The 21,965-nt window shown below is 42.9% G+C and overlaps 1 protein-coding gene across 9 annotated transcripts in view; it reads right to left on the minus strand.

Moving 5' to 3' along the window:
- Positions 1-21,965, minus strand: part of LOC106743906 (patronin) — a 71,110-nt gene that overhangs the window by 3,587 nt on the left and 45,558 nt on the right. For 3 of the 9 annotated variants that reach the window (XM_014618203.1, XM_014618204.1, XM_014618210.1), the window contains 20 exons: positions 20,935-21,389; positions 20,675-20,790; positions 19,752-19,862; positions 17,889-17,970; positions 17,587-17,806; positions 16,035-16,554; positions 14,448-14,614; positions 12,088-12,264; positions 10,416-10,549; positions 9,806-9,959; positions 9,504-9,705; positions 8,546-8,778; positions 7,285-7,459; positions 6,543-6,823; positions 5,837-6,133; positions 5,173-5,409; positions 4,848-5,025; positions 3,970-4,089; positions 2,043-2,138; positions 1,282-1,380 (listed from right to left, as the gene is read on the minus strand). In XM_014618203.1, the coding sequence (XP_014473689.1) occupies positions 1,282-1,380; positions 2,043-2,138; positions 3,970-4,089; positions 4,848-5,025; positions 5,173-5,409; positions 5,837-6,133; positions 6,543-6,823; positions 7,285-7,459; positions 8,546-8,778; positions 9,504-9,705; positions 9,806-9,959; positions 10,416-10,549; positions 12,088-12,264; positions 14,448-14,614; positions 16,035-16,554; positions 17,587-17,806; positions 17,889-17,970; positions 19,752-19,862; positions 20,675-20,790; positions 20,935-21,389 (4,054 nt within the window). Of the gene's footprint in view, positions 1-87; positions 286-1,281; positions 1,381-2,042; positions 2,139-3,969; positions 4,090-4,847; positions 5,026-5,172; positions 5,410-5,836; positions 6,134-6,542; positions 6,824-7,284; positions 7,460-8,545; positions 8,779-9,503; positions 9,706-9,805; positions 9,960-10,415; positions 10,550-12,087; positions 12,265-14,447; positions 14,615-16,034; positions 16,555-17,586; positions 17,807-17,888; positions 17,971-19,751; positions 19,863-20,674; positions 20,791-20,934; positions 21,390-21,965 lie in introns of those variants that run through there. The other 6 variants (XM_014618212.1, XM_014618207.1, XM_014618209.1 and 3 more) reach the window with 6 other exon arrangements.

Here is a 21,965-nt window from a genome sequence, read left to right on the forward strand (position 1 = left end):
TACTTATACAAATATACATATTTTTATAATGAGAAACATTTTTCAAGTGAGAAAATATACATTTTCTTAAATCTGTAGCTTCGCATAATGGCAATTTTTTATTCTATTTAAATAAAAGAATTTAGTTTTAAGTAGATGTGATAGATTAAATAAATGTATTATGTGTTTAGGTATTGTACCGGCCGAAAAGATATTTTCAATTCTTAGATATTTTTCCTCCGAATGTGTGCGTGTTTTCTTTCTTTTTCACGCTGAATTTGCTATACTCGCCGTGCCACGGTATACCTGCAAAGAGAAACAATGAGCGCAGAGGACAGAGCGGGATCACATGGGTATCCAAGATGAGAGAAAGAGAGATAGAGAGGACGGGGGAGATCGGTAACGGTAAGATATAGGACACCTAGAGATCACCATCCATTAACATGGGAGGGTTAAACTTGAAAGATGGGGTAAAATACCACAATAGCCACTGAAAAAGAGAGAGAGATAGAGATAGAGAGAGAGAGAGAGAGAGAGAGAACGGTATAAATTTGAAAGAAACAGCGACCGACGATAAAAACACCTTGACATCCCACAACCAGTGCTGTACAACAAGCCCAAAACAAGCCTCAACCGAGCCTTCTCTACGAGCAGCAGCAGCAGCAGCAGCGCAAAATGAGTGAGATCCTAAGGAAAACTGAGAGAATAATACAAAGTTCCGCCTCGACGACAGCCAGGGGGTGGTTGGGAAGAACGGAAAGGAAGCCATCGTTCGCAAATCATAAGTATGCACGTGACCGGCACATTGCTCGCGCCCCGGGAAATGTAAAAGCTCCACAGAGAGACACAGAAAAAAAAATCAAGACGCTGCCCCCTCCGTGGTGGAGGGACAGGGGTAGAGAGAGCGAGAAGCCACGTCGGTGGAACTTTGCTAATGTATACAAAAAAAGAAAAATGCATGTGATCGATATGCGTATGGATGATTTCTCCTCTAGATATACACATATACATTTATGAAAAAATATGTATATATATATATATAAGTACCGCTGCCACCTGTGTGCGCTTTCCAGCCTGCCACCATGCCACTACGTATATGTGTGCGTGTGAGTGCGCGTGTACGTATGCTATACTGCCTACGAAAATCGGGACGGTGATAATATACACAGAGATGTACGATATTCAGATATCATGTATGTACAACGGGACACATATATATGTATGTAATATCGAGACTGTTGCACGAGAGAAAAGGGGGGAAAGGATCGAACGTAATTTCCAAGTCACTGTGGTGCTTCTTACCGCACAAATTCATCAGGGAATTAGACTTTCTCCCCTTAAAGTTTTGGTAAGTCTGGTATTTAGGCCTGCCTCTAACCTGTTGCTGAGACTCCTGCGCATCTGCAATAACGCAACGTATGCCTCGTTACACTCATAACGCCATACGAAAGGTGATTAAGTAAAGTTAGGGTGAGGAGATGCTTCAATCGTACGCATCATCGAGAAGGAGAGGAAGGGACCAAGGAGAAGGGCGAGTATGAGGGCGAGGGAGAAGGCTCAGGGAAAGAAGGGGGAAACTGGAACACCGACGGGGTGTCTAACTACGAGCCAAATCCGAGGGGGAGAAGGGGGAGAAGGTACATCGAGAACTGAAGTGGCCGGTGCAGTTTTTGGTGCAGAATAACGTTGCGTTCCAAACCGAAAGACGTCCAACTACGAGGCGCTACTTAAATTTAAAAAAAAATCGAGAAAAAAATACGTAAAAAAAGGAGAGAAAAACCGAAAAGAAGAACACAGTCATACCCTCGCAAAGTGTCATGACCTCGCTCAGCCGCCCGACTAGGGGAGGAATAATTTATAAAGGCTAATCAAACAACATGTTTCAAACAACATCGTAATACTCGGATAGAGAGATTAGGCTCTGCCCATACCAGTGTGATACATCCTGCAACGAGTCTACTTTCGTCAAGCCAAACACGTTTAAGAAACGAACAGTCGTTCATACAGTGTACAGCGTAAATGCGGCATGCCGCGTCTAATTCTGCGCAACATCGAACACCCACCTCTCGAAGTCTTGTAGGAGCCGCGTCGACCGAGCTGGTTCACGCTGCGACATGGCGAGGAGCCCCTACCGTCGTCGGGAGAATCTACGGAAGATACTAAAATACGGTGCCTCAATTACAATCGGTTACAATTCACTCCAGACATTCTTATACTCTACATATAAATATAAATATATATATATATATATAACTAGATCGAGTAAAATGCGCTCGCTAACATCGGTAAACATCGAGATACACGGCATGCCAAATTGAAAAATGTAAAAAGATGTGCAGTGAACTTTTCGAAATAAATTGTAAGATAGAGAGAGAAAAACGTGTTGCAAATACAGAATGTTATATGACATATTGTACAAACTTAAAGAGCGTGTTCCTGATGTAAATTAAAGTTGAATATGTTCCATGAACACGAATCCAATTCGAAACAGTTATCCATCTACAATTGTTTATGAATTTATAAATAATAGCGCAATTTTCTGGAACATTCTTTTATAAAATATTTTGTATACCTTTTTTTTTTTGTTAAAAATAGGGGAAAATAAAGGAGGAAACGTAAGGATTACAGAAATTATTCAAATTAATGTTCTTCGGCATTAATACACAATTGATATACGGTGCGATCTAAAATGGATTGAATAGTCGCACGAACATCATGATTGCTTTTTATTTATTCACAAACGATATTAATATGCTGTATTAATTCAATTCGAATATTAAAAAGAAAACACTTTCCTTTTATATCATCATAAAGGTTTCACAACCTCTAATCTTTATTAAATAAGGCCGTCCCGAAAATGGTACAGAAAGAACAGAGAGAGAGAGAGAGAGAGAGAGAGAGAGAGAGAGAGAGAGAAGGAGAGAGAGACCAAAGCAAGGATATATGTTATAATGCCATTTAATTAATATTGTCAATATTAATATTATCATGGGAAAATAAAAATGTTCAGCGTGTAATACGAGTTTATAGACACTGATTGCTGAGAGACCTCGATTCCTTGCAGCAATCGGTGTCTAAAAACTCGTATTACACGCTGAGCGAATTGATACAGCGCCTCGCTCGAATAGCCGGGAGATCCAGATCAGACTCCTAGCTAGTAGCAATATTTTTCGCAATATGATATGATAAGTGGAATCGAAAAATTGTTTATTAATTAATTTAGCATTTAGGTAAAGGTTTTAACAAAATTAGAATTTATAATAATATTACCAAGACTGAAGGATCGGTTTAAGCGTGTAAAGGTTGATTCACCGTGCATGTTTGTCCGGAGAATATTCCGCACATGCGTCATTACACGTTTCCTTTTTTTTTCGATTCCTTCTTTAATCTTTGTTTTCTTTCTTATTCTCCACTTTTAATGAAAAGAATTCTAAAAAAAATATTATTATTTGTAAACCTTAATCAGTTCTAAATGGGCAACGGTTTTGAATTAGAAGATATTTGTCTACAAGATATTTCCTATTTCAATTTACACCAGAAATATACTCCTTAAGTTTATACGGCATGTCATGTAACATTCTGTATAGACGTCTCATTTCACTGACCAGATGTACGATCTTTAAAGTAAAATCTATCTGCGAGAAGACTCTTCTTTCTTCAAATTGGAAAAATCACGAAATTCAATGCTCGTTTAACTTGAATAATAATAATCATATCAACCGATATCGACTTTGCCAAACGATCTTTTCTCTACGATCACAACGTTTATTTTCCTGTCTATATATTCGCAAAGTGCATTGTCATTTCTTCGTTTTTCCTCAAGCAAAGATCTCGATCGGATCCGAGTTCAACTGTTGCGGAATCATTTCTGCACGCGGAATTTTTGGAGAAAAAAAAAAGAAAGAAAAAGGAAAATTACAGCGGGTGTGTATTGTATCGGATATAAATGCAGTGTGAGAGAGAAAGAGAGAGAGTGTGTGTGGTGCGTACCCCTGAGACTGCCGCCCCGATAAAGAGGGCCGGAACGCCGGTCATCGAGATGGGCAGCAGTGAGACTATCCTGCGAGCCTCGGTAGTAGTCTCGCCTCATCGTCGGAGAGGTCAGCGACGCTACAGTAAGTGTGTTAGTGCAAAACAATCGGCTCGAGATTTTCTGTGCTATTCTAGTTTCCCCTCGGCGCGACTCTGACACTATCGGTCGCGATCGGGACGTGCGCGCGTACTTTAGTAGGCGGTCTTTTACGTGACATCGACGCGTTCTCGATAAATCAGCGGTAAAACTAACACAGACGAGAAAATCTGGAGCTCGTGAACATGTGGTTTGGGTGATGAGGACTCGTCAACGAAAAAAGTAAAACCAATTAAAACGGAAAAAAAAAGGTAACAAAAATAATCAATGCACAGCAATATAGCGTGATGTCACTGAGAGATTACGAGAGAGAGAGAGAGAGAGAGAGAGAGAGAGAGAGAGAAAGAGAGAGAAAGAGGAGGAGGGAAGAGACGGTTCTGATCGTAAAATCTTCGTCATGCAGAGAATAAATGCAAAACCACAAGTACAACATCGAGGAAACTGTTGCTATTAGATTATTACAACGGGGAGGGGAATGCACCTGTGTCACAACAACAGCGATCTATGTTTCCGGGGATTAACGAGTCAACGACCGAGAATCTACGAACTGAAGAGATATGTATCTTCTTCTCTATTCTATTCCGCCGCTACTTTCGACGATGATGACATTGCCGCTAACGAACGCTCGAGTCTATTTCTACGACTCCTATCTACGTGTCTTCTAATCCCCGAGAAGCATCGATCGTCGCAACAGGTTATTCGCTTGCTGCGGGAGTATAATTTACTACTGCGGACTAACCTGTACTTAGGTTGGAAGAAGAACCCTTCTTCCCGCGACTAGGTGTGAGCGCCCCGGAATCCAACACCGCGCCAGCGTCGCCGTGAATCGTTTTCGGTCGTGGTCGAGCGGTTGCAGTCTTGTTACGTAATTTCGCTGGATTTATTGCATTCAGGAGCTCCTTATCAATTACCTTACCCTGCAAACAGAATTGCAGTATTAACTCGAGAGTGAAAACGGCTCAGATACACACACAGTAAACTCGTCTATGTATCGACGAACCGCTAGAAAATATATTTTACTCGTTCCCGTGCGAGATCTCTCGTTCCTTTCAAAACGCACTTACTTCTCTCTCCGCTTCCTCTATCGCCTTCTTCACCTTATGATGCTCCAAGATAGCGGCTCTTCTCTGTCGTTCTTCCTCTTTCTTGCGCGCTCTTTCCTCCGCCTTCAGCTTCTCCTGTTCCCGGCGCGCTTGGGCCTCGGCTTCCTTTCGTTCCTTCATCTCCTCTTGCCTCTGTCTTCTCTGCAGCGACAGCAGCATTATCCTCTCTTTCTTCTTCTCCATCTCGTCCATGGAATTCTACGGAAGACGCTCGATTAGAACGGTTCGCGCACGAAGAATTTACATAATATACTATGCAACGATGTAAATTATTTATTTACGGGAATCATTCCCTTTGATACAATACGGTTTAAAATAATCTAAATTAGAATGAAAGAAATAAGAGAATAAAGGGAACAAGATTGAACTGTCATATTATTATGAGGTAACTAGTAATATTAATAAGTGATAATAATAATAATAATATTATCATTACTATAACTCGAATTATTACTCTTATATAAATAATATATAATATTATTCATATTAATAATATCAGTAATAATACCGATACTAATGTAATAATATAATAATACTAATACACTGTACTACTGCTAATAGAATAATAATAATAATAATAATAGTAATAATAAATATTAATAGTAATATTTATTATAGCACGTACCGGATCGGGATTCGTGAGCTGGTTGCCGATGACCAGACCAACCCCGGAGGAGTGTCGGCCTTCCGCACTGCCGTCTCGCTGTTTCTCCCTCTGCCGTTTCCTCTCCATCTCCCGCTTGAGCTCCCTGTCTCTCATCTCTTGCCTCTGGTGTTCTCTCTCCTCGGCTTGCCGCATTCGTTCCCGCTCCAGCTCCCGTTGAGCCTCCAACTGTTTCTGCCTCTCGACTGCGCTGGCGGGAGGCGATTCCGACCGCACTGTGAAGTCTTCGTGCTCGATATACGACGACACGCTCCGGTCCTGAAAGAACACCAGTTCGTCGTCAGAAACATAGTATAATACGCAGCCCGACACGTTTGCGCCACATTGAATATTAATCCTTCGCGGACGCGAGTGTTTACCGTTTAATACGTAACGTGAATGATAACAATATACATTTCAATCGTCATATTTCATACGGACTAAGATCGTGCTTCGACGTGATAGACTATAAATAGACAATTGATAACTAGAGCGTCGAAGTATTCCCGACGCACGTCCAAGATGGGAGATCCCAACGCGCGTCTTCGAGGAGAGTTAATAGACTTGGGGAAACTTTTTTATGGTAAAGAAACTTATTTTCTCGATATCTTGTAGATACTTTAAACTTTTAGAGAATTTTTCATATGACCAAGACATCGACGTGATAGGATGATTCTACGTCGCTCACCTTCTTGGGTGACGATCTCTTCACTCTGAGGGTCGGCTTCGGCTTCTTGGGGGTGTCATTGTCGAAGGATATGTAGAACCCTTTCTCGCCCGCGTCCGTGGGATCGAGAGGTGTGACGTCTGGAGTCGCCGAACGTGACGAAGCTGCTTCTCTCAATGACGGATGAGGTTGGAAGGAGTTCTGCGATATTGTGGGTCTGGTCGGCGATGGTATTCTATACGTACGACTGCCCGACGTAATGTTCAAGCCGCGAATGCCTTGCGCGATATCGTCGTCGTTGCCTTCAAAATATAGAAAAGAATAAGTATGGAATATATATAATAAAAAATATAGAAGAATAAATATAGAATAAATGTAGAAAAGTTTGTGAGAAAATATGAAAATTCCCCAAAGATTTCCTCTCGGACTGATATACACGCGGAGTGAGGAGGAAACGACTTCTTGCATGAAATTTAATTTCTTCGAGCACGTTAATTCCCTCATTTTATACAGGGTAAGGCGATAACTATGTAATATATATATTGTAAGAACAAAGCGAAAAATATCTCGCAGCTTGATGTATAATTTGCTTATATAGTTTTAAAGGGAACAAAATTTTCTCCCTTAAATTTTCCGCGGCTTTTTTTTCAGTTTCTTTCCGCGAGCGAATGAGAAAAATGGGGAAAAATGTTTCCATTTCTTCCGGTTTCCTCCGTGGAAAAAATTGAAAGAAGCGTTTTTTTCTTTCAAACTATATAATTACCGATAAAGGATATATTCTGGGGCTTCATGTCATCGGCGGGCGGGGCTGGTACCGGAGTGTGCAAGGCGGTCACCTGCCTCTTCTCCGTCGGGCTTTCACATGAGATCGGGATATGATGTACAGTCGATCTCTTGGGTTCGGGGCTTTCACTAATTAACTGACTTATTCGATGAACCTGAAACGGCCGAGATATAATCGTCACAGAATGTAGCGTGAGACAGGTGTGTTCTCTATCAACTAATATCTCTCTCTCCTAATAGAGAAGTCAAACAACGTCGCGTGGAAATACTGGGGACACCGTCATAACATTGCGACACTAATTCCCCCGTTAGATCCCGACGAACCGATCCTTCCTTCGCGCATATAACCACACTTCAATCGCAAACGCGCGTCAAAGCTGAAACAAACGAGCCAAAGCGAACCTCGTTGAAGCAAAGGCGCGTCGTTACGATGGACGACGACGACGACGAAGACGACGAGGCCGACGAGCTGAAGAAATACATGTTATTCAAATTAAGAGATCACTCGGGGAAAGTTCGAAGTAAGATCCAAGCCGCGGAACGCCTAGCTTGCCGCCGGTGTGGGCAGCGTCTGCCATGTTGGGTGTCAAGAACGCGCGTCTATAAACGTGCATTACATCACCAACTGGTTCCCGCACGCAGTACGTACACGTACGACGCCGGAGCGGCCGCACGAGCCGATCCTTCGTATTGAAGTGACCAAATTGAATTGATGAGCGACGCACACACCGCGAGCGTGCAGTCGCACGGCTCCTCACTCTCACAGACACGTGAGTCGCCGCTGGGTGCAGCATTCGACGTGTCGGCCTGGTCTTTCTACCTTTCGTAACGAGAAGCGATGCCGTCATACGCGTCGCGTGTATTGTATGCAGAGAAGCTATTTGTGTAAACATAAATAGAAGCATGACGAGAACGATTGGGCGGGCAGCGTTATAAGATCAATTTCTGTGAGTGCGCCGCCGAACTTAAGGACAATTGCAACCGGCTACGTACGTACGTGTGGTACTCGAACAAAAATAGAAGAAAAGAGAAGAAGAGGGAAAAGGAAATAGAGAGAGAGGAAGAGAAAAAAAGAGGGGAGAAGAGATAGAGAAGAAATAGGGAAGAGAAGGCATAGAGAAGAGATAAAGAAAAGAGATAGAAGAGAAGAATAGAGAAATATAGAGAAGAAATGGAGATGAAAAAAGAAGAGATAGAGAAGAGATAGAGACGGAGATCGCGATATCTCGCGGCACACTTACGGCGTTACGATGCTGTGGACTAGCTGATGAGGCTTGTGTTTGGTTGAAGAGCGATGAAGACGCCGGATACGTGGGGCCGGGGTGGCTCATTTGATTATTACACAGACTATGATCCCCACCGTTGAGGTACCTCGGTTCCTGAGTGTCGTGCAAAACGAACCCCTTCTGCGTCGGGTGCGGCGCCGCCCAAGTCCTCGTGGGGTCCGCGTACATGCGCATGTCCTGCTGATAAGCTGAGCAAAGAGAGAGATTCAAACGTTACGTCGTATCGTTACGTGTTCATTTCTTCTAACTTCAAACGCAAGCTATTTCGTAAAAAATAAATTAACTCTGAACAGGCCACCGTTTCCAACCACCATTAAAGTTCGTTGTGTTCAGTCAGACTCCCAACGCGCCTTTCTGTCTGAAATTTGGGACTGTACTTTATGTCTGTTATTTATACCTGATATTTAGGGAAAGTTTGGAAGAGTCAGGACGACAGGACATCCCCATAACTGCACTCGGGTAGCCAAATCTGGAGAATACGCGCAGCGTCTACTGTAAATTTTGTCGGCAAGCTGGCTAGCAGAGCACGATGACGGATTGACGGCGAAACCGAGCAGAATCTCTCGTCCCGTAACTATATAATTATCATTAAAATCATCGTGGAACATCCTACAGATCCTGCTCAGTTTTTGCCATCAACCTGCTGTCGAGTTATGCCAGCAGGCTCTGTTCGACAGAACACAAACTTAATGACAATGGCTGTGGATCTGCTGTGATATTCCTATCGAATCTGCTGCCAATTTGCCGGTAACTGCTAACATCTTGCTGACTGGTTGTCAAAGAGAAATAGCCACACCGAAGTGAAAATGGTTAGGGCCAGTTTGCTTCTTCTTCTGTGATAATTGCTCGTTCTTTCTCCGAGCAGTAATAACTCGACGATGAGATTATCACCGATAATCGGCGAATAACTCACCGGCAGGTTGGGGACTAAATCGAGAATCCATGGACTGCTGATAACCGACCGCCGCCATCTCATTAGCCAAGCTCTGGGGTGGCGGCGGCTGACCCCACATTCTCCTCTGCATCTGCGGCTGGTCGTGCAGGTAGAACTGCGACTGTTGGGTATCCTGTAGTCGAGGCGTCAGCGGATTGATCGGCGGCGGCATTCCGTAGCTCTGCAGGGAGGAAAGTCAGAAAGGTAAGTAAAACCGACAGCAGTCCGTGATGGCGACTCGGCCGGAAAAGAGACATTTCGCGCGACACCAGATGAAGTACCTGCATGTGCTGCTGGCTGAGGCTCTGCAGCTGCTGGAGCTGCTGCTGCATCTGCTTCTGGTGCTGCGTCATCAGGTGCTGTTGCTGGATCTGATTCTGCTGGCTTGTCAGGCGCTGAATGTCCGCTTGGATCTCGCTCAGGCTGTTGTTCATTCTGCGACAGACGAGATGCAACTCTTTTATAAATTTATTAAAATCAATATCTTAATTAAGCAAAATTACACCTAACACGAAATCGTCGTCTTCAATATTGAATATCGTACTGATCATAAAATCAGTGTGCTATAAATATCAGAGTAATATAATTAAACATTTAAACTGTATACGCAGATATAGGACAAAAGAGGATTCATTATAAACACAAAAGAGATGCTAATATTTAAATTAGATTAAATTTCATTAAACTTAAACGGTTTTTATAAGTGAATTAAAAGTTATGTCGGTCACGTTCTTATTAGACAGAGACCGTTTTTTCTATTTAGATACGGGATGCGTTGCGAAACTCATAAAAAAAAGTGTCGCAACTTTCTTGTGATTGACAATACACATACGCGCGTATCTTTCCACCGTCATTTTTTTTTTCTGAGAAGCATTGAGAACGGATACTAACTGCGTTATAGATTGACGGTACTGTTCGGGATCCATGTTCTCGATGTCCGGGGTGCGTCTGGTTTCGATGAACGGCGCGTTACCGTCGTGCTCCAGCCACTTGTGCTCGACGTCCCGCACATCCTCGCTAATTTCCTAGATTCGTTATCAGAGAAACGGAAGAGCCTCAGAAAGAGATTACGCCGCTGTTAATACACGTAAGATACGCATATATCTCTATATATGTGTTCGCGTGTGTGCAATTACCGCAGTGTAACGGAAACGAACGGACGACTCCGTCTTAGTCTTTGCGCGATCTATTTTTTCCCTACGAGAGAAACTCGAACGCCGATTCGCGCTCACGCGTTTCACGCGTACGCGATCGAGCGGACGTTCTCCGTTAATCGGTAACGCAACGCGCTCTGCACATTTACCGGGGGTAAGTACGAGTAGAACATTCCGCGTGGCCGAACGAATCCCGCCGTATGTCCGTCCGAAATAATTGACAAGCCGCGGACAACAATAGATTTCACACGCTTGATTATTCGGCTGGAAACTTGGTGACACACGGTGATCTATAGAAGCGACATTTATCCGTCTGTTTGATCAATATCTCGCGCAACTGGGAACAATGTCAAGGCCCGCTCCTCTCGGATTTCCCTCCCAAGTCCTCCGAGCCGGTAAGTTCGAGACCCGCGGCACGCTCGCTAATTACACGTGTCGAATTCAAACGATCCGCCGCTAAAGAGGCGCAACGGACCGCCGACACGTAATTGAGAGGGCGAAATTAAATCAGGTTACAGGTGAGTCTACTTCAGCACGCTCGCTCAGGAAATATGAGATACATATGTATATATGTATGTATGTATGTATGTATGTATGTATGTATGTATGTATGCATGTATGTACGTATGTATGTATGTATATTATGTACATGTTAAAAAGTGTTAGGTTTCTCCTGTTAGTGGATGAAAGAGTTATCGTGTTGAGATATTGAGTTCTCAGGTGAATTCAAGTAAGACCAATTGCCCAGCACCGGTGAGTACAAGGCTACTCTTTTTCCAGGAAGTATTTAGTATCGCATCATGCATGTCGGGGGGCATTTTGTATTAGGGGAATGCTCAAGAGAAATGTGCACCGATGTCATTATATAGAGCAAGTTATCCCCTATCATCGATGTAAGGTTTCGTTTTCTTCTACAATGTAGTAGAAAAGAAGCGTCAAGAAGCATAATGAGATCATCCTTTATTAAAGGTAATATAATCTCTACTGAAAGGGTAATAAATGTATGTATGTATGTATATATATATATATATATATATATATATATATATATATATATATATATATATATATATATATATATATATATATATATATATATATNAGCGGCCGTACACACTTCGTACACATCGCTTTTGCGCGCCTCGGATTGTCTAAACATCAAAAGGTAGAAAATAATCGCCTCGACACGCTTCGTCCTTTCGTGCTACGTTTGCGCAGCAAAGATGAGAAAACAAAAAGGAAAAAAAAAAAGAGACAGAATAAAAGGACTCAACCGACGTTCGAAAGCCATTCATAAGCGCGTGTAATGTAATTCTCTAGAGAATATTAAATATAATTAGTCTTATTAAGGAGAACGAATACGTCTCGTCTACGGAAACGCTTGCGCTGCGAGAGCAGTAATATCGTACCTTGAGCGAGAAGGGTCTCTGTGGTTTTTCTTGAGGGGGTTGTTGGGGTACAGAGGACGCCTCGGAAACGCTCGTCGGGGTCTCCCCGGAAGATCCGGAGGTTACAGGAGTGGGGGGACCGATCTCGGCCGGACTGTCCCCCCCGGACGTTGACGAAGAGGGAGATTTAACCTTACCCTGCAACCAGCCCAACCAGCGTGCCTTGTTAAGTACTCAGAGTCCGCCACCAAATCACCAAATCACCACAGTCGAGTGTCTTCCCCACGGCCAAAGTTCAAGTTACACTCAAGCGCAAAGCCCATCCAGAGAAAGAGAGAGAGAGAGAGAGAGAGAGAGAGAGAGAGAGAGAGAGAGAGAGAGAGAAAGTGGCTCTCAAGCCACGTTTAATTGTGAGCAACGACTTAAACTAACAAATATACAATGTTCGTTCGCTATCTTGCTATTGATTTTTCAACTGATTGCAAAAATGGTGAAAGAATCAGTCACAATGTGCGTGGGCGTGAAATCAAAATCAAATATACGTAGGGTTGGGTAAGTTAATTTACGATTAATTACGTTGAAAGTTAATGACCTATAATATCAACTTAATTAAGTTAAAGTTATCTAAACGAAAACTAAATTTAATTAAAAGTTAAGTTAAAATTAAATTAACTTACTGAAATTAAAAGTTAATCGTGCAAAACCATGTATATGTTTTTTGCATTAATAATCTTCTCATTCTCTATTGTAAACAGCTCACAATGATTTTCATATTGATGAATTATTTCAATTTATATAAAAAAAAGGTATAAATAAGCTAAAATTAATACATTTAAAATAACTAGTTACTACCAATAAAAAGTTTCAGTTAAAAGAGTTAGAAACTCACTTAAAATTAAAAGTGGTCAACTTTTTAACTTAACTTTTCATTGATTTTCGTTGATGAACAAGTTACATTACCCAACCCTGAATATAAGTATCTCGAGATATCAGTACATCTCACGCAATCACCGTGAGTGTTAAGACTACGAAAGAACGACACGATTGATACGTTACTATGGCTAATACATTATACGCGGAATCTTTCTTTTCAAACTTAAAATCATTCATCGTACACGTGAGAACTTTTGTTCTCGTGAAAAAAAGTTGGAAGAGAAAAAATAGAAACATGTGTTGTTCGTTTGTGTGAGATAGCATGCAGTGCTCTTGACCATGATGAACCTATCTACTCTTCAATACCGATTGCATTCACGATTCTGTCAATATTTTGGAACTAAAACGGATATCAGAATGAACGAAATCAAAGGTAAAATCGCATATATTTTCCTTTGTTATAACATAAGAAGGAGAGAAAAATGTGAAAAGTGGTATTCTTTCGCATGTATAATCCGAAGTGACATTAGTCGCTTTAGTTCCAAGATATTGATATTATTTTGAATAGATTGTCAATCGCTAAGTCAAAACTGCATTCAGATTGCATTGCGACAAACTGACAGTTTCTGCTCACGCAGAAAGTGTGATTCAGATAGAGAGGTATTCAACTCTGCAATACGGAAATTTAGTGTATCAACATGCGCTTACCACCAAGTATAGCTGAAATGTCAGAAAGAGAATTACGTTAAGACAACATGGCTGGTAAATTATTTACAGCGCAAATAAAAAGAGGATTATATCCTGCATTATATACAAGCGATCGAATGGAAGAAAAAAGACCAATCTACCTCGAATGTGCCAAGATAACAGTGATACCGGAGAAATGAGCTGTACAAATAAAATTCAGCGAGAGAGATGAGCAATCGTACACTTTACATCTACTTTGCGAATGAGACTACAAAAGCTTCAAAACCGAATGTTCTTTTTACATCTGTACAAGCGACATCGAACAATTCGTAGCGCAGTCTGCCGCAACTAACGATGTATAAACGTGAAAAACGGAAAAAAAGGCGGAAGAAAAAGAAACTCGGTATTTCTTTTCAGAAAAAGAGAGAAAGAGAGAGAGACATAGTAGAGTCACACTATCACTCTCTATACTAAACACCCGTGCCTAGATTCGGAAAGTAGCTGTCGCGCAGCATGGCAGATCTTGATGTTGTGTTTCGATGGTACACGTTTGATGATCCACGGCGAACTTGAACGCATCGATTTCGCGCTTGTAACCCTCTCTCATCGTCGTCTTATCAAAGAAACAAAGCATTCAAGTTCCGACCATGACGATGATACGTGTATACGATGAAGTGGTGGAGCTGATGACCGAATCGATAACGATAATGACACGCTTAAGTAGGTCACAATATGTGTGTATGTGTGTGTGTGTGTGTGTGCGTGTGTGTCACACAGTCCGACGGAATTACGTTTAGACAGATCCCATGATTTTTTTTTACCTTCGTGACCGCTTGCAGAAACGCCGCCTTGCCCACCTTCTGCCGTTGCTTCGACATCACCACCTCCATCCGCCGCTTCTCGTTCTCGATGTGTCGTCGTTTCTCCTCCAGCTTGAGCCGGATGTTGTTCAGCTGCGAGGCCATCACAGTATTGCCACCGTTCTCATCTACCGTTAAAAAAGATGTATTTCTAAAAATTCGATAAAGTGACAGCGAATCCACGTTACAGCAATATACATCGGCTAATGTGAAGGATGAGGCAATAATTATACGAAAAAAAAACTCAGTTCTTATGAATTTGTAATGCAGCTGAATATACACGCGAATGTTTTCGGTCTCACGGCGACGGAGATGTTATCTCATCGAATTTTCGTCTGATTTCTAATTCAATTACACGAACGGAGATTTTTTCCATGTGTGAGAAGAAAAAAATACATCTTGAAAAGCTGATATCTCTGTTATCGCAACTGAGAACATTCGTGTGAAAATTCAGCTGCATTAAAACTCGGTTGAGACAACCGAGGGCAATTGGCTGAGTAGAAACTTCCTACGGGAATTTTTTTGTTCCTACAACCGAGTTTCTATCTGGTCCCATCCAGGTAATGAAACATTCAGTTACCAACGGAATTGCTTTTTCCGTGTATTTTCACATTGAATATTTTCGAAATGTGCGAATTGGAGAAAAATTGATCTAACAGGAACTGCGCATTGAGAGAGACATTAATGTCAGCATTTCGAATACTTTCTCCGTAAATGTAAACTCTTTATCCAGTCGTTGAGAAAATATTTTTATCTTTCAAAGATATTAAATGCAGTAACAGTTATTGTTCTATTCTATGTAACACTTTATACAAAAGAAAGGAAATTTTACTATAAAAAATATTTCATTTATAAAATATCAGATAAGAAAAATTAAAAATAAAATCTTATTTTCTAAATATATTCAAAGTGGTAACAGTTATTACCTCGCGTTATATAAAAGTCTATACAAAAATATTATTATAACTAATATTTCATTTATAAAATATCAAGTAAAATATGTCAAAATAAAATTTTACTTTCCACAGATATTCAAGATAGTAATAGTTATTGCATTACTCTATATTACACTGTAATATTATGTTAATATATTAGGTGCTTGCAAAAGTTCATAAAGTCACAAATAGATGACTTATCAGCGACTTAGTAACTGTTTTCTTTTAAGTTGCTTTTTAGTTTAAATGTTGGCCATATTGGATCAGAATTATTTGATAGTTGACAATTCATAGTTCCGAATAAAACGTCACAATTAACGCGACTGAAGATGGAACTAGATAAATTTCATCTTCGCTACTGCACTTTAACCGATGAGAAGGAATGCTTTATTGTGAACTATTACCATCGGGACAGTCATAGGAGATCGCTAAAGTCAACAACAATTATTAATAAATAAAACTAGCTTTAACAAACTTTTGTAAGCACCTAGTAAATGAACTTAGGATATCGATCCTTGGTACATCCTTGCTGAATTCCAAGCGAGTTCACGCTCGAAAAATCCACCTCATCGCAATCGCACCGTCCCCAATGCAATCGAGAGATGCGACCTACCGACAGAATGTTGCTCCATCTGCTGCGACTGCTGGCTGCTCTGCTGCTGCCACGTGGTTGTGTTGGGCAACGTAGCAAAGGTGGTTTTCTTCTCGCCGTTGCCGTTGCTCTGGCCGTGCTTCTTCATCGTGAGGCTCGACTTGGCGGCTGTGTCCTCCCGCTCCTGCTCCATGTACGTGAAATTGATCCCCTTCTCCGAGCTCTGCCTGCTCAGGTTCGCGAAGCTGGCCATTTTTGCCGCCATCGCCTCGCCGCCGCCTTCCGCGCCGTCGTTCTCGCTGGAATGTAAGATCTGCCTGAGAGCGACGTTATCCAGACTGGAATTGGAGGCTTGCCGTCGCAGCCTCGACGGCTCCTCGCCGGTCCCGTAACCGTTGTCCGACAGTATATGCTGCACACCGCTGCCGTACACGTCCTGGACGCTGGATCGCGCGGGCAACGTCGGCTCGGTGGTGCTTCGCTTGCCGATGTGCGCCCCTACTTCTTTATCCGGATTTCTACCAAAATTGTGTAAATTATCCTGGATAAAAGAAATCACTCGATCATACCGCTTGTCTCCCCTCTTTTCTCTCTCGGCACGCTATCCGCTCCTTTCTTCACTCGCTCGCTCTCTCGCAGGTCTCTCCGTCGCGCGACGACGAGCGAGACGAGCGGGGCGCGCGTCGTAGAGTTCCTATAATAAGAGTTGCGACTAACCGCCGCGCCCATTTACGGGCTCAGTAACAGAGTGTCATTTTTTTTCTTGCCATCGAATTTTAGTATTTGATGCTTATTTAATTGTACAAACTGCATTTTTTTCGTATAATAATAATTAGCTAAATAGCGCGCGTGTTGATCTGATTTTCCTCAAATTTAGATTGGATCCTCTGCGCTTCTCTTCAATATAACACTGAGGGCCGGTTGTTCCATGCCTTCGGATAAATTTATCTGATGGATAAATATTTAAAGAGCGTTATATTCCCGTACGGAAATAAACAACAAGAATATGAAAACATTACTGGTATATTATCGTTCTTCAATAGTATTAATGTTTTCGTAATTTTTTCGTATTCTTATAATTCGTTGTCTGTGAGGAGTGGTTTGAAAGAAACGGGTGATTACGATGTCACTGACAAGCCATGTTCTGGTCGTCAAAACGAGACGGAGGAACAACGAATTGGAAATATTGCTGAACGAAAGCCCGGCCCAAATCAATTAAAAGAGTTTGCAAGGCAGCTTGAAGTTGATGAATCAACAATAACAATATCCCGCCCATTTGAAAGCAATGAGAAACGATCCAAAAGGAAGAAAGATGGTTCTCCTCGTGAACTCTCTCGCAATAGTGTCAAGGAATTTTTATCTCAGCGTCGCAAAAATTCTCAGAACTTTTCGGATTATCTAATATATTTGGGGCATTTCTGCTGTGTGGGAAATGTGAATTGAAAAAAAAAAAAAGTTAGCAAAGAGACTCCTTATAGTTACGCTGTGATACGCTGTATGCAATAACTTAACCAATCAGAATCATCTCTGTGTCGCAACTCTTGTTACAGGAACTCGTAGCGGCACCACTTACCTGAGACCCGCCGAAGTTCTCGATCGTCAGCTGCGAGTCGTCGGTGATGCTGTTCCGCCTGGATCGCCGGCCGGCGTATGAGCTCCGTCGTTGCTCTTCCCAGTTGCTCGGCCGACCAGCGGCTTCAGCTCTGGCTACGGACTTCTCGTCGGCCACGGAGCTCAGGGTGGGGATGCCCTTGCCGCGATGCACCACGAAGCTCTCCTCGCTGCCTGCGCGCCTGCGACGCGAACGGGAATGAGTCGATTGGAATCGATGATTTGTTCGCGGATTTTCGAGAGATCTGATCGCTCGCAACGTACCTGTCGTCGTACGGGTGACTCTCGGCGGTTTGCTGCAAGGACTGCGACTTCTTCACGGTGGCGCTCGAGGCCGACTTGGCAACTGGAAGAAGTGATTTCACGATGAATAAAACTCCCGCGCTTGATCTCTCATCAAGTCCGCTCGTCGCTCAAACTATATATATATATANTGCTCAAAAAATGAAGAGAGATACCATAATAAACTCTTACACTTTTACATTACACTGAACGAAGCTCATGTAAACCGATCGCTCGGGAGCATATAGTGTGAAATCCTTCCCTAGGCTGTGCTTTGCCATCGTCAGCAAAGCAGATGTTGGTCACATGATAGACGTACGAGAGACAAGAACGAGCCGGCGAATCGACGCAGCGTACACGGGGGGAGGATTTCACAACTCGTGCGCGAGCTCCGGGATACCGAGACAGGTTACAAACGGAAAAGAAGCTCGCCTCTGAAAGGGCGAAAAGGTAACATCGCACAAAAAAGGTACACAACAACACTGAGCCAGGCTGTACAAGACTAAACGTGTCTAGGTACTTCTAATTCTCGTCGTGGAGTGTCAGACGCATATCTGTAAATGAATGTAACACGAAAATGAAACGTTTCGACAATGTGACAACCCATAAACCGAACGAACCACACCATCAAAAAGAAAATGATACAGATGTATGTGAACACACGTCGCAAAACAATCGTACTAACTGAACCATGGGGCGGGCCTTAATGAATGACGAGGACTCCTCATCTCTCCTTCTCTCTTTCTCCCTCTCTCTCTCTTCTCTCCCTCTTTCTCTTTCTTTCTCTCTTTCTTTCTTTTTCTCTTTCTCTCTCTTTTTCTCACTCACTCACTCTCTCTTGCGTTGCACGTGAGTTACCGTGGGCGGCACAATGACTTAAATCGCATGCAAAAGTAACGTAACGCGAAGCCAATGTTCAATATGCAAGCGGCAACCGGCGACGCCGACGACGACGACCGTGTCGCGCGAAGAACGCGCGACTCGCATGCAGGTTCGTTCTCAGGGTTGGGGAGGATACTCGCTCTACGCTCTCGCGATGATGATCGGATGAAATGCAAACAATATGTGATTAGTAAACAAGCAGTGCTCCTCACAATTCACGCACTTCGCTAAGAGATATTAGTCCAGGTAGGATCACGTTCGTCGAATGCAACACGCACGCAAGTTTTGCGATGAGAAGAAACGAAAGAAAAAAAAAAAACAAGTTAAACACACCGTCCAATCTTCGTTCCCCCGTGTCGGGAGACACTTTCGTCGAGACACTAGCATGAAGATACTGTACGATATGAAAATTAGAAAGATACTCGGCGACTACTAGATAGCAGTTTACGTCGTTTATGCGCTTCTACGCTTTTTAATTAACAGCGGGTCGTTTCAATTACTCTAGTTGTGGAACATCGACAACTAAAAGTACGTCACTACAAGCGCGATATTAAAATCGGAAAATCTCATCAAGCACACTGTGTGTGTACGAAACGGTTAGTCGCAACACTACGCGAATATCAGAAGCTATTTAATCGCGGTTCGCACAGTGTATACGCTATTCATTATGCTTAAATAGCTTGCATCGCGTTTATAAACGTGGGTGACCCAGCACGACGACACCTACGCACACGACGAGGATTACGCGCGGCAAAGAGACAAAGGGAATTGTCCTTGATCCCTTCGAGACACTAAGAAAAAAAAAATAAAAAAATAAAAAAATAAAAAAAAAGAGGAGAAAAGAAAAAGACTGCAACGACAGACCGTAACGCGCGAGATTCGCGAAAGAGGGTGGATATCACCTAGTAGTAGTAGTAGTAGAGAGTTCATGAGCTTGCTTTGTGTGACGTAACGTGTGGGTACCTGTGAAGCCTGGCGCGGATACGGAGAGGTTGCTTCTCAGATCAGGTATCGGAGCTATAGACTGTGGCAGACTTCTCTTATGAGCTACGCCATGACTATTGCGCGGGCAGGCTGCACCCGTCGCGCCGGTATCGGTTCATGGGCAACCGGAAGTTGGCGAAAGAAGAAGGCGGAGGATAGGCGTTGTTGTCAAGCGTCAAGAAGGTTACACGCCATAGAAATATATGGAAATATTACAGTTGTAGATTAAGTGCTGCGTGTGGAGGTGGTAAAGTTCGTTGGCTGGTACATCATATCACTCCGCGCTGTTTCGACGCGCTCGCAACAACGGCCAATTTCGCATCATCATCATCATCATCATCACCATCATCATCATCATCAAACAGAGACAATGTAATTAGTCGCTGCACGGACGGGGGATCCGGATAGAGAGGCTTGGATCGAGTGTGTATATCGACACTGATAAAAAGCGTGACACCGTCGCGATCGCAGGCAACGTTTCTTCCCGGCGCTAAAGTATATTCTGAATCACGATTCGCGACACGTTCCGTCAAAAGGCTGTCCGATTTTGATTCCACCAGGGGAGCGAGTAAGGACGATCCGATACCTCGTACCGTTGCCTGCGACAGCGACGGAGAGAGAATTTCATGGAAGAAAGTATAAGAAAATAAATCATAGAACGGGTATAAGTTCAATACAGTGTATGGCAGCCTCCACCAATCACATTTAACCACCACCAAATTTCACGACTTCTCTCTCTCTCTCTCTCTCTCTCTCTCTCTCTCTTTCTCTCTCTCTCTCTCTCTCTCTCTCTCGCTCGCTCTCATATAAAAATATATAGCTCGAGTGCCACATATCGTCGCACAGAATCCGCGCACAGATCGATAGACAGTCGTTCTCTCGCGGAGAAACGGTCTACGTACCATCTAAGTATTGCATCGCTCGCTCCTCGCCGGGGTAACGCACGCATTTCGCCGGATGAATCTCCAGAACGTTGTACATGTCCGCCAAGAAGACGACCAGGTTCTGCTTCATGGAGCTGAAAATCGCGAGGACGGAGGTGGGGATTAATTTCGACGATTGGATATAACGGATGCGATCAATGTGACGGGCGCAACTCGATTAGCGGCGACTCGGAGAGAGAGAGAAATTCCTGATTTTATTTTTAATTAGGATAACTCACCCTCTCATGTACGTGACATCCTCGGGCTGCATGTGGAATATCGAATAGGGCAGGCATTTGACGCAGAACGCGTGCACCAGTGAGAGATTGTGCAATGCGTCCGCCACCGAGGGTCTCTTCGATACCCTGATCTCCATCCAATTGAGTTCGCCGGGACAGTAGAAAGCGACGACGGCAGCCAGACCGACGCCATCGCAGAGAGACTGGAAGTCCTTGGCGGCAGGCAGCTCGGGCAGCCGCGTCTTGTCGCCGGCGCCCTCCTCGGTCTGGATCTTCGCGATCAGCGCGTGCGACGCGTGATTGATCCACAGCAGGAGCCCTTTCTCGTGGTCCGACGGCACATCCACCACGGCTTGCGGATCAAACCGTCGTATCGCCGAGACCACCCGGTCGCCCGTCACCACCTCCTTCGCGTACAAGACCATCAGGCCTTCAATCACAGCCATATGCGCGGACTGTATAACAGAAAAATAATATATAAATAAGAAATACAATATAAGGAATACAATAAGAGAGAAGAGAAAAAATATAATATAACAATACAGGGTATTATACATAGTTAAGGAGGTGTCATTTCTTTCCATTCCAGAGAAATACTATGGTAATTATATTTTTTCGGCGTCAAGATATAAGTCCTTTATGGATTGTAGCGCAAAAATTGGGATTACCTGGATATAAGAACGTGTATAAATCGTAGAGATTTATCGTGCAGAATTGGTTTGATGATTCCTTTGATTTGAACGAAATTTTATGGCGATTATACCCTTTTGCATCAAGAACGAAGAATTACAACGTAAAACTCGAAATTATCTGGATGTAAAAGCAGATAATTAGCGCATCATTCCTATATATTTGTTTTGCTGAATAACTTGTTTTTTATAGGTAGGGGAATGATTGGCCGTCTACTTAACTTCCTACTAAAAATCCTGTCTTCTGCCGTAACCAACAGGATGTAAAATTGCTGCTTTTCATTTTCAAGAGGCGTATAAATAGCGCATAATTATATATATATATATATATATATATATATA

This window comes from Dinoponera quadriceps, unplaced genomic scaffold, assembly GCF_001313825.1.
Source record: "Dinoponera quadriceps isolate SergipeBrazil2010 unplaced genomic scaffold, ASM131382v1 scaffold1070, whole genome shotgun sequence".
NCBI classification, from domain to species: Eukaryota; Metazoa; Arthropoda; class Insecta; order Hymenoptera; family Formicidae; genus Dinoponera; species Dinoponera quadriceps.